The sequence below is a fragment of the Eriocheir sinensis genome, chromosome 62 (assembly GCF_024679095.1).
Source record: "Eriocheir sinensis breed Jianghai 21 chromosome 62, ASM2467909v1, whole genome shotgun sequence".
Classification (NCBI taxonomy): domain Eukaryota; kingdom Metazoa; phylum Arthropoda; class Malacostraca; order Decapoda; family Varunidae; genus Eriocheir; species Eriocheir sinensis.
Window position 1 is genome coordinate 6356928 of NC_066570.1, and position 12617 is coordinate 6369544.

A 12617-nucleotide genomic window follows, 5' to 3' on the forward strand; every position below is an offset into this window, starting at 1 on the left:
CTGGGGAAAAAAGTTGGAAAGTTTCGTTTAGTCGGCGCAATATCTGTGGTCATATGCCGGGGGGAGACAGGAGGGGGAAGGAATTATAGGACAAGAGAACAGACCCCAGGAGACGGGACACAACCCCCGATTAATACCTGGTACCCATTCACTGCTGGGTGGACAGGGGCGTAGGGTAAGTGTACTGGGGTGCTGGGGGGAGGGGTGGGAAGGGGGGGAGGGGCTGGGGTCGGGGTAGAATTGGGAGGTGGGTTGGGATGAGGTTGGTGGGAGTAAAGCAAGTGTGTTTGGGTGGGAGGGGGGAGTAATGTGTGTGTTGGGGGAGGGGTGTTGTGTGTGTGCATGTGTGTGTGTGTGTGTGTGTGTGTGTGTGTGTGTGTGTGTGTTGTAATATTGCTCTCTGCCCGTCTGTCACTTCGTCTACCTCCCCCCCCTCTCTCTCTCTCTCTCTCTCTCTCTCTCTCTCTCTCTCTCTCTCTCTCTCTCTCTCGTCATAACAACAAGCGCACAATCACTGAACAAACAAGAGAGAGAGAGAGAGAGAGAGAGAGAGAGAGAGAGAGAGAGAGAGAGAGAGAGAGAGAGAGAGGATCACGTCGCCCGTCACTCCCACTCAGCACACAATCATTGGGTAACCACGTCCCCGCTGCCCCTCCCGTCGACCACACGTGTAAAAACATTGCCACCGAGCCGATAAAAACAACCCCTTACAACGGGATGACAAATTCTGGGAAGCCGTAAATTTGACAGAGGTGCTAAACGTCAAAAATATCATAAGAACGTGACGAAACCTCCAACATAACTTTTAACGGGGCGACAAATTCTAAGAAACCGTAAATTTGAGATATATGAAAAGAGCCAAAAATATCATAGAAACGTGACGAAACCTCCAACATAACTTTTAACGGGGCGACAAATTCTAAGAAACCATAAATTTGAGATATATGAAAAACGTCCAAAGTATCGTAGAAACCTGACGAAACCTCCAACATAACTTTGAAACGCGGCGAAACCTCCATAATGCTTTTTTTTTAACGGGGTGACAAAACCGACCAAACTTAGTGATAAAATAAGCTATAATTTTTTTTTTTTTTTACAGCAGAGGAGACAGTGCAAGGGCATAAAAAAAAAAGAAAACAATAATGAAACAAAAAGCCCGCTACTTACTGCTCCTGAATATAGTAGAGTGTCCAAATAGATAAATCAATTTCGGGGGAGAGGAGTCCTGATACCCTCCTCTTGAAAGGGTTCAGGTCGCAGGCAGGAGGAAAAAAAAGTGATAAATAGCCGAGAAACTTGACGGACCCATGAAAATAGTTAATGAAGATCAGTGTGACGAGGATGAGCACCGAGGCTATAGCACACAGCTTTAGCGTAAGGGCCCAGCTTTACCTTACCTTGTATACGCATATGAAACGCAGCGTAAAAATGAAACAAGTGCACCAATATTAAGGTAAGCAAAGAGGGTAAGAAATAGTCTGTATAAATCTAATAAAGAATCGGAACTAAAACTCTCCTCAGTCTTTTTAACAAGATAACAGAAAGGGCGCAAAACGAAGTCAAATTTATAGGCAAAATTAGGATAAAGTTTGTGGTCACATGTTGGCTGCTTCTTGCCTCGGCCCTCTCCCCCCCTCTCCCCCTCTTCCCCTCTCTCCTAAGTCTTTCCTTCCTTTCCTCCCCAGTCAGAATATATCTTCCCTTCCTTCTTTCCTCCCCCCAATGATGCTCTCCCTTCCTTCCTTTCCTCCCCAGTCAGAATATATCTTCCCTTCCTTTCCTCCCCAGTCAAAATACATCTTCCCTTCCTTCCTTTCCTCCCCAGTCACAATACATCTTCCCTTCCATCTTTCCTCCCCCCAATGATGCTCTCCCTTCCTTCCTTTCCTCCACAGTATAGAAATAATAAAAAAGAAGCCATGTGTGTGTGTGTGTGTGTGTGTGTGTGTGTGTGTGTGTGTGTGTGTGTGTGTCAAAATAAATATATACACATTGAAAATAATAATAGAAAATAAGTCATGCGTATATATAGGCCGAAATTAAAGTGTCTGTCTCTCCTCATTGCCTCAGGTCCCATAAGTCAAGGCAGATCCTGCGTTAGGCGTATACAGCCGGGGCTATCAGGCGAGGCGTCAGGCCGAATTAAAACCGAGACGGATGAGAGTTTGACAAGACAAACAAACCAAAACATTGACACGCATCAGCCTTCATTCTCTTCACTCTTCTCCGAATCATAAGTTATTGAGTTTGTTTCAGAGCCACAAAATTATAATGAAGCAATCTCATCTCTTCGAAAGCGAGACGAAAAACAAACTAAAACATTGACACCCTTCAGCCTTCATTCTCTTCACTCTTCTCTAAATCATAAGTTATTGAGTTTGTTTCAGAGCCACAAAATTATAATGAAACAATCTCATCTCTTCGAAAGCGAGACGAAAAACAAACCAAAACATTGACACCCCGCTGCCTTCATTCTCTTCACTCTTCTCTAAATCATAAGTTATTGAGTTGTCTGGGAGATACAAAATTATAATAAATGAAACAATCTCATCTCTTCGAAAGCGAGACGGACGAGAGTTTGAATACGACAAAAAAAATAAATAAACCAAAACATTGACACGCCTCAGCCTTCATTCTCTTCACTCTTCTCTAAATCATGAGTTATTGAGTTGTCTGGGAGATACAAAATTATAATAAATGAAACACTCTCATCTCTTCGCATCTTCAATAGTATTTGTTTTAACATCGTGAGCGAAGTTTGTCTGCGTTTCTTAAAAAAAGTGATTAAGTTGAACAACGGTGTACAGTTTTAGTCCATCCTTAGCCTGGTAGCAGCGGGGATCATGTTTCTTAATGGTCTCTCTAAGCGAGAAAAATGAGAAAAAATCATCACTCACGCAAACGATTTCATAATATATATCAAAGCATTTGTGATCAGTTTATGTATCATCTATTTTTCGGGGTTTATATCATGGCACAAATTTGGCCCGTCGCTGCTACACGGTAAAGCCACAAATTTGGCCCGTCGCTGCTACACGGTAAAGCCACAAATTTGTCCCGTCGCTGCTACACGGTAAAGCCACAAATTTGGCCCGTCGCTGCTACACGGTAAAGCCACAAATTTGGCCCGTCGCTGCTACACGGTAAAGCCACAAATTTGGCCCGTCGCTGCTACACGGTAAAGCCACAAATTTGGCCCGTCGCTGCTACACGGTAAAGCCACAAATTTGGCCCGTCGCTGCTACTGGGTTGGGATCTGTTTTATAGTCAATATTCAAGTTTGTTTGTGTCTCCCCAAAGTCAATAAAGTAACCATGCTTTCCTGTATCCTCAACACTTGTTTTGTCATGGGTCAGGTTTGTCCGTGACCCTAAAAATTATGGACAAATATTTCTTTTATTGCCGTTTCCTTTTTTTTTTTTTTTTTTTACCCTTCCTTACTTACCCATCCCTTTACAACACCACGTACTCACTCACTCCCCCTCCTCACTCACTCCCCCTTCTTCCCCTCCTTCAGAACCTTCGCGGGTCACTACGGAGCCAAATGGAGGCGTACCGCGGCAGCCCCAACAACCCCGTGCTGCTGTACCACCTGCTGCCCACCAAGCTGCTCAGCGACGACTTCCAGGCCGACATGCTGGCCGAGACGAGGCACCAGGGGCACAGCGTCAGGATCAACAAGTACTCCAACGGGGTGAGTGGAGGGAGGGGTGATGGGGGGAGTGGGGGGATTGAGGGTGGGAATGGGTGATGATGCGGGAGTATAGTGCATTGGGGGAGGAAGTAGGAGGGAGGAAGAGGGATAAGGAACCATGAACACCGTAAGATCAAATACTTCAGCGGGATAAGTGACCGAGTGTTCCGGAGTGCTGGAGTGCTGAAGAAGGGCTGAGGAGTGGGTGGGGTGAAAGGGGGAACTGGGGGGTAGAGTGAGGAGGGAGGAGAGAGTGGGGAAGAGACGAGGCACTAGGGGCACACAATCAGAATCAACAAGTACTCCAACGGGGTGAGTGGAGGGAGGGGTGATGATGGGAGGGAGGGTGGGAGGAAAGGAGAGGATGTAACTGAGGGGGGGAAGAGAGACAAGGTATACCATGAACACTGAGTCGGGATCAAGTACTCTAATGGAATGGGTCGTTGAATGGACGTGTTGGGAAGGGGTGTACTGGAATGCTGGGATGGCGGGTGGGTGAGTGAGTGAGTGAGTGAGTGATGGAAGGAGGGAGGGAGGAAGAGACTAGGCACCATTAACACATCATCAAAACGGGAAAGGGTGTGCTGGGGTGCTGAGGGACGCTTAACACACCCTTATAGAAAACTAATAGAAAAAGTGATATTTATCCAAGTAGGGAGTCCCACGAAGGAAAATCTTGATGGTATGAGAGATTAAGTAACAGAACCAGGAAAGAACACAGGTACATGGGACAAAGAGGACTAAGAATAAGGCGTTGGAAAGGGTCGAGTCTAAAAAGAGGAAAAGTAGGTTGGATGAGGCGAACATGGAGAGTATTTAAGGTGCAAAGGGTAACAATTCTAAATGAGGAAAATAAGGGAGCGTGGGAGAGAACACGGGAGGGAGAGTATGTAAGTTGAAAAGGGTAACAATTCTAAAAGAGGAAACGAAGGGAGAGTGGACGAGGCGAACATGGGAGGAAGAAGAATATATAAGAAGTAGTGAATTAGTAAAGAAATAAAGAACTACGCATTGAAGAAGCAAGAAGGGATTAAAAAGGGAGATTAGAAAGGAGAAAATCCATGTGGTGAAGGGAGTATAGGGAGTAAGAGAGGGAGAAAGGGAGGGAGTTGTGGGGATGCGAGGAAGGGAAGGAGGAGGAGGAGTGGAAAATGGGAGACTTGGGAAAGGGAGAATTGAAAGTAAGGATGGAAAATGGGGAATATGCGTGTGAAGGGAAGAGGAGGAGGAGGAAGGAAGGAGAGAGAGAGGGAGGGGATAACGAAGGAGGGAGGGAGAGAGAGGGTCGGAGAATGGGAGATATTGGGAGAGGGAGAATTGAAAGTAAGAATGGAGAATGGGGAGTATGCGTGTGGAGGGAAGAGGAGGAGGAGGAAGGAAGGAGAGAGAGAGGGAGGGGATAGCGAAGGAGGGAGGGAGAGAGAGGGTCGGAAAATGGGAGATATTGGGAAAGGGAGAATTGAAAGTAACAGGATGGAGAATGGGGAATATGCGTGTGGGGGGAAGAGGAGGAGGAGGAAGGAAGGAGAGAGAGGGAGGGGATAGCGAAGGAGGGAGGGAGAGAGAGGGGCGGAAAATGGGAGATATTGGGAAAGGGAGAATTGAGAGTAAGGATGGAGAATGGGGAATATGCGTGTGGAGGGAAGTGGAGGAGGGGAAGGGAAGGAGAGAGAGGGGGGGGGAGGGGGGTGATAACGAAGGACGGAGGGAGAGAGAGAGGCTGAGAAGTAGAATAAGCAACACAGCATGCAAAACCAATTGAAACTAACCGTCCACGGAGAGATTAAAACCAAACTAATCTTAAACTAAAACAGCTTCAGAGAGACTTAGACTGCGAGAAGAAAGAAAACTAACCGAGACAGAGTAACGCCCCAAGAAGACAGGCAAAGAAGGATGCTGATAAAAATACTACAGAATAAATAAATAAAAATGAAGAGGTTAGAGCCCGCAGGAACACAAGGAGACAGTTCAAGGGCGTGAAAAAAAAACCAATAATGAAAAAAAAAAGAAAAAAAGCCCGCTACTTACCGCTCCTGAATAGAGTACAGAGGAGTGGTCAAAAAGAGAGGACTGATAAAGGAGATAAGCAAAAAAAAAAAAAAAAAAAAATGGCTGACGAATACGGAAGTGGATGAATGGAACAACAAACGCGGGAGACGTGTAGTTAGTGCGAATGTGATGGAATAAAAAGAAGTGGAGGACAGGTGGAAAGGTGGATGGGGAGGACAGGAGCTGGATAACAGGTTCTCTAGAGTGGTCAAGTGTAAATCGACTGGTCTAAGGAGTTTCGTCGAAGGGAGATGAGTGTGTGTGTGTGTGTGTGTGTGTGTGTGTGTGTGGGTGTGGGTGTGGAGGGGGGGGGAGGGGGGGTTAGAGAGTGAACTTCGGCTTTGACTTGAAGATGTAAAAAGGATAAAAAGGAGGAAGAGGAGGAAGATGAGATGAAAGGAAGAGTGAAAAGAGAGAAAGGAAGAAAAATGAGGAACTAAAGCAGCGTAGATTAGACAGTGATGAAAATGAAGGAAATACAACATAAAAAGCGATTAACAAGGAAAGGAAGAAAAAAAGATGGATAGAAGAGTATAAGAAAGAAAAAAAAATAGAAAAAAAGAAAAATAGAAAATAGAAATTGGATCATGTGAACAGAAATACAGAGGAAGAAGGAAGGAATATATATGTGATAGATAGATAGATAGATAAATAGATAGATAGATAGATAGATAGAGATAGATTATTTGACAGCTAGAAAGAGAGGATATAGAAAAAAAAAGGTAGGAAATACAGAGGAAGAAAAAATATGAAGAATCGATTGAAGAAAGATATATACATGATAGATAGATAGATAGATAGATAGATAGACAGATAGACAGATAGAGATAGATTAATTGACAGCTAGAAAGAGAGAATATAGAAAAAAAAGAAGGTAGGAAATACAGAGGAAGAAAAAAATATGAAGAATCGATTGAAGAAAGATATATACATGATAGATAGATAGATAGATAGATAGATAGAGATAGATTAATTCACAGCTAGAAAGGAAGAATATAGAAAAAAAAGAAAAGGAGGTAGGAAGGGAGGGGAGGAAGGTTGGAAGGAAGAACAGGAATCATAAGAGGGTGAGTCAGAGCAGAAGGAGGAGGAGGAGGAGGAGGAGGAGGAGGAGGAGGAGGTCAAGGTGGAGGAAAGATGACCCTTCGCTTACCTAACCTTAAGGAGACAGTCCCCTCCTCCCCCCCCTTTCTCTCCCTCCCTCCCTCCCTCTCTGCTGTCCAAAAGTGTCCATCCCTCCAACTCCCTCCCTCCTCCAGCCTCCTTTCTCTCTCTTCTCTCCCATCTCTTCTTTTCTGTTTTCTCCTCCTCCCTCCTCTTTCCTCTCTCCTTCTTCCTTCAGACTCCATCCTTTCTCTCTCTCTCCTTTCTCTCCCTCTCTCCTTCCTTCCCTGTCTCTCTCTCTCCTTCCTCTCCCTTTCCTCTCTCCTTTCCTCTCTCTCTCTCTCTCTCCTCTCTCTCTCTCTCTCTCTCTCTCTCTCTCTCTCTCTCTCTCTCTCTCTCTCTCTCTCTCTCTCTCTCTCTCTCTCTCTCTCTCTCTCTCTCTCTCTCTCTCTCTCTCTCTCTCTCTCTCTCTCTCTCTCTCTCTCTCTCTCTCTCTCTCTCTCTCTCTCTCTCTCTCTCTCTCTCTCTCTCTCTCTCTCTCTCTCAACGTCTTTCCTTCCACATCCTTCCTTCCTCCCTCTCTTCCTCCTTCTCTCCCTTTTACCTCCCGTCTCCATGTCACCCTCACTGCCTCCCTCTCTCCTCCCATCCTTCCCTCCTTCCATCCCTCCCTGTCTCCCTCCGTTTTCTTCTACCCAGTTTAAATTCACTGTTCTCTGATATTATTTCACTCATTCATTATTTCACAATCCGTTATTTATCCAGTTATTTATTAATTTCCTCTCTATTCTGGCATCATGGAGGGCTCGTTTTGCTAAGATCACTCATTACTCTTTTTGTCTTATCTCGTAACTTCATCCTTCCATTGTTTTTGCACTCTTTTCCGTAACGTAATCTCCCATTGTGATCTTCTGCTGCTCCGTGCATTGCTTGGTATCTTCGTGGACAATTGCGGCGTGATGCATTTCGTAACTCAAATATCATGTGTTTTTTACTGTTAGACCAAACCTCTACGAAAGCCTTGTCGAATGTGTGTTTCTTTGGGTTCATGGTACAGAGGAAGGGTCAAACTACCGCCAGGGTCATTGAATCAACTACTGGAAATGCCCAAAACTCCTACGAAAGCCTTGTCAAATGTGTGTTTCTTTAGGTTCATGGTACAGAGGAAGGGTCAAACTACCGCCAGGGTCATTGAATCAACTACTGGAAATGCCCAAAACTCCTACGAAAGCCTTGTCGAATGTTTGTTTCTTTGGGCTCATGGTACAGAGGAAGGGTCAAACTACCACCAGGGTCATTGAATCAACTACTGGAAATGCCCAAAACTCCTACGAAAGCCTTGTCAAATGTGAGTTTCTTTGGGCTCATGGTACAGAGGAAGGGTCAAACTACCGCTTGGGTCATTGAATCAACTACTGGAAATGCCCAAAACTCCTACGAAAGCCTTGTCAAATGTGTGTTTCTTTGGGTTCATGGTACAAAGGAAGGGTCAAACTACCGCCAGGGTCATTGAATCAACTACTGGAAATGCCCAAAACTCCTACGAAAGCCTTGTCGAATGTGTGTTTCTTTGGGGTCATGGTACAGAGGAAGGGTCAAACTACCGCCAGAGTCATTGAATCAACTACTGGAAATGCCCAAAACCCCTACGAAAGCCTTGTCGAATGTGTGTTTCTTTGGGTTCATGGTACAGAGGAAGGGTCAAACTACCACCAGGGCCATAAAAATACTTTTGGAAATGCCGAAAACTCCTACGTGTGTGTGTGTGTGTGTGTGTGTGTGTGTGTGTGTGTGTGTGTGTGTGTGTGTGTGTGTGTGATGACAAGTCCAGCTCGTGATCAGGCCGTGGTAGAGAATTACACACACACACACACACACACCCTTTTCGCACATCCATCTCGCCTTTTTTGCGTATCCTTTTAAAGTATTCAGTTTTTCTATTGTTTTTTCTACGTCACTCATTTCCATACCTGTGTAAATCCTTTCTTTTTTTTAATATTTTTTTGTCTGACTCATATTCCAGAGCTTTAATATTTTTTCTCGTCTTTTCGTCCCTGGTTTTGTGTGTTTACCTGATAAGACTTCTTTTTTTTTACATTTAACTCCCTCTCCCTCTCGCCCTCCCAACCCCTGCTCTCTCCCTCTCCCTTCCTCTCCCTCTCTGTCTCTCCCTCTCGCCCTCCCAACCCCTGCTCTCTCCCTCTCCCTTCCTCTCCCTCTCTGTCTCTCCCTATCGCCCTCCCAATCCCTGCTCTCTCCCTCTCCCTTCCTCTCCCTCTCTGTCTCTCCCTCTCGCCCTCCCAATCCCTGCTCTCTCCCTCTCCCTTCCTCTCCCTCTCTGTCTCTCCCTCTCGCCCTCCCAATCCCTGCTCTCTCCCTCTCCCTTCCTCTCCCTCTCTGTCTCTCCCTCTCGCCCTCCAAAACCCTGCTCTCTCCCTCTCCCTTCCTCTCCCTCTCTGTCTCTCCCTCTCGCTCTCCCAATCCCTGCTCTCTCCCTCTCCCTTCCTCTCCCTCTCGCCCTCCCAACCCCTGCTCTCCCTCCCTTCCTCTCCTCTCTCTGTCTCTCCCTATCGCCCTCCCAATCCCTGCTCTCTCCCTCTCCCTTCCTCTCCCTCTCTGTCTCTCCCTCTCGCCCTCAATACCCATGCTCTCTCCCTCTCCCTTCCTCTCCCTCTCTGTTTCCCTCCCTCCTCCTCCCTCCTTCCCTGCAATGTATAAAAAAATAAGAAAAGACGGAGGTGGTTGTGGGATTAACTTACTTATTTCGGTAACTTATTTCTTATACAATTTTCATTTCCATACATGAATAGTTACGTTATTTTTTTCGTTATTTCATTCGTATTTGATTTAGTGTTTCGTTCACCCCTTCCCGTAATGTGATACTGTATTGTTCCACCTAAAACTAAGAATGGACTCTCTTCTATACTTTCCTCATTTACATACACGAACAATCACTTTACCTTTTATTGTTCGAGGCATCTTTTTTATTTAGTTTTTTCCTTCCTTCCTTCCATCCCCGCCTCGCCTCCCTGCCCTGCCCGCGCCGGCCCTAAGCCTCCCTTTTGAAGCAGGATCCGAACAGCTTAAACGAATCTCTCACTCACTCTTTGGGGCTGTAACCCGACCTCTCTCTCTCTCTCTCTCTCTCTCTCTCTCTCTCTGATTTTTTCTCTAACTATCCTTCATCTTACTTTATTTTTCCTTTATCTTTCTTTCACATTGCATACCCTTCCCTCTTTCTTTCTTTCTTTCTTTCTTTCTTTCTTTCTTTCTTTCTTTCTTTCTTTCTATACTCTATATTTGCCACCCTCTCCTTCTCTCTCTCTCTCTCTCTCTCTCTCTCTCTCTCTCTCTCTCTCTCTCTCTCTCTCTCTCTCTCTCTCTCTCTCTCTCTCTCTCTCTCTCTCTCTCGTACCGTAATTTGCGCAGCAGTAAACATGTCTTCGTGTGTTTTGTTTGCGTTACGATATATGGGCGGCATCGCAACAGGGTATCTCTCTCTCTCTCTCTCTCCAAACGCAGTACTCATTAATATCTTTCTCATAGCGTCTAGTTTTATTTTCATCGTTAATCATAAGTCTTTCAGTTTAAATAAGAGTCGTTTGTTTGCCTTCCTTCCCTTCCGTATTCAGGCCTCCAAAACAACAGGCAGCCGATGACACTGCCCTGTACGAAGAGCTTCACTCTTTAACACAAAGTAAACAAGCAATAATAATTGGGGATTTTAATTGCCCTAACATTGACTGGGGACAATTGACTGGAGATCAAGAGGGTAACAGGCTTATAGAAATGGTGGAGGATTCGTTCCTCACTCAAGTTGTAACTCAACCAACAAGAGAAAACAATCTGCTGGATCTGGTATTAGTAAGCGACCCCGACCTCATTCGCGACTGTGAAGTTGGTGAAAAAATTAACGGTTGCGATCACCACTTAATCCGTTTCAATGTCAACATAAGTCACAAACTCGTAGACAGTCCGTCAGTGATACCAGACTACAAAAAAGCAAATTTCAACCTAGCCCGTGAGCTGCTTCCCTCTGCGACCTGGGACCAACTTCACCTAACCGACAATACAATCGACAACGTGTGGAACAACTTCAAAGATAAGCTTTTGGGAGTAGAAAAGGCTACAGTGCCGACGAAACCCAGGCGAGTAAATGGTGCCGTAGATCCACCGTGGATGACCAGAGAAATAAAAAGGGCGTTAAACTTAAATAAAAGGAATTATAACCTAATGAAAGAGAATGACACGGCCGAAGCCCGTACTCAGTACCACAACAGCCTCAGAGCTTGTCGCACCCTTATTCGGAGTAGTAAACGCAACTACGAAAAACAAATAGCGCGTGACATCAAGACAAACTCAAAAAAATTCTTCACATACATCAGATCGAAAAAGAAAGTAAAATCCAATATTGGTCCCCTGACAGACGAGACTGGAGCTGCAACTCAGGACAGTAAACAGATGGCCAGAATCCTCAACAGTAACTTCGCATCCGTATTCACAGTCGAGAACATCGAAACCATGCCCGAGAACCCTGACCCGCCGAGGGAATCACGCCCTGAAAATTGACTCAATATGCGACCAAGAAGTGAAAGAGTATTTGGATAAACTCGACACGAACAAGTCAACAGGACCTGACGGTTTGTCCCCGCGGTTATTAAAAGAGCTTAAACAACAAATACTTCAGCCACTCACTAACATATTCAACCAGTCTGTTCAATTGAAAAGGTCCTGAATACTGGAAGATGGCGAACGTAACACCAATTTTCAAAAAAAGGAGACAAAAGCGTTTCATTAAACTACAGGCCCATAAGTTTGACATCAGTGGCAGGAAAAATACTCGAAAAGATTATTAGAGACAAACTTGTTAAGTTTCTAGAAGACAATAATGTAATCTCCGACACCCAGCATGGCTTCAGAAACAAGCGCTCCTGCCTAACGAATTTATTAGACTTCTTCCAAGGTATATATAAGAACTGGGATGCCCACATCCCCAGTGATGTTATATACCTGGACTTTCAGAAAGCCTTCGACAAGGTACCGCACGAGCGACTCCTTAAGAAACTGCACTCGGCGGGCATTGGAGCCAATCTGATCGCGTGGATAAGAGATTGGCTCACCGACAGAAAACAACGAGTACTACTCAACGGACAGCCTTACGATTGGCTTCCAGTCACTAGTGGAGTGCCTCAAGGGTCAGTGCTGGGACCCATTCTCTTCATCATATATATCAACGACCTCGAAGCAGGACTGAAATCCACAATATCGAAATTTGCTGATGACACTAAGGTGGGGGGAAAGGCCCTCACAAAGACCGACTGCGAAATCATTCAGAAAGACCTCAATCACATTATCGAATGGTCGGAAAAATGGCAAATGTCTTTTAATGTTGACAAATGCAAAGTCATGCACATTGGGTCCAGAAATAGTAACCACACATACATCATGAATGGGAGACCTCTGCAAGCGATGCAGGAGGAAAAGGATCTTGGAGTCACTATCAGCAGTGACCTGAAACACGCGAATCACTGTAAAAAAGCATACAACAAAGCCAACACTATGCTCGGGGTCATAGCGAGGAACTTCGAGTGTAAAACGCCAGACGTGATGCTATCCTTGTATAATTCCATGGTAAGACCGCACCTCGAGTATGCAGTACAGTTCTGGTCTCCTAATTACAGAAAGGACATTGATTTACTGGAAAGGATTCAGCGACGCGCCACGAAAATGATACCAACCTTAAGGGCTCAACCGTACGAGGAACGACTCA

The 12617-nt window shown here is 45.2% G+C and overlaps 1 protein-coding gene across 2 annotated transcripts in view; it reads left to right on the forward strand.

Annotated features, from left to right (window-relative positions):
- Positions 1 to 12617, forward strand: part of LOC126986690 (transforming growth factor-beta-induced protein ig-h3-like) — a 99395-nt gene that overhangs the window by 65704 nt on the left and 21074 nt on the right. For both annotated transcript variants that reach the window (XM_050843047.1, XM_050843048.1), the window contains exon 5: positions 3518 to 3694. In XM_050843047.1, the coding sequence (XP_050699004.1) occupies positions 3518 to 3694 (177 nt within the window). The remainder of the gene's footprint in view (positions 1 to 3517; positions 3695 to 12617) is intronic.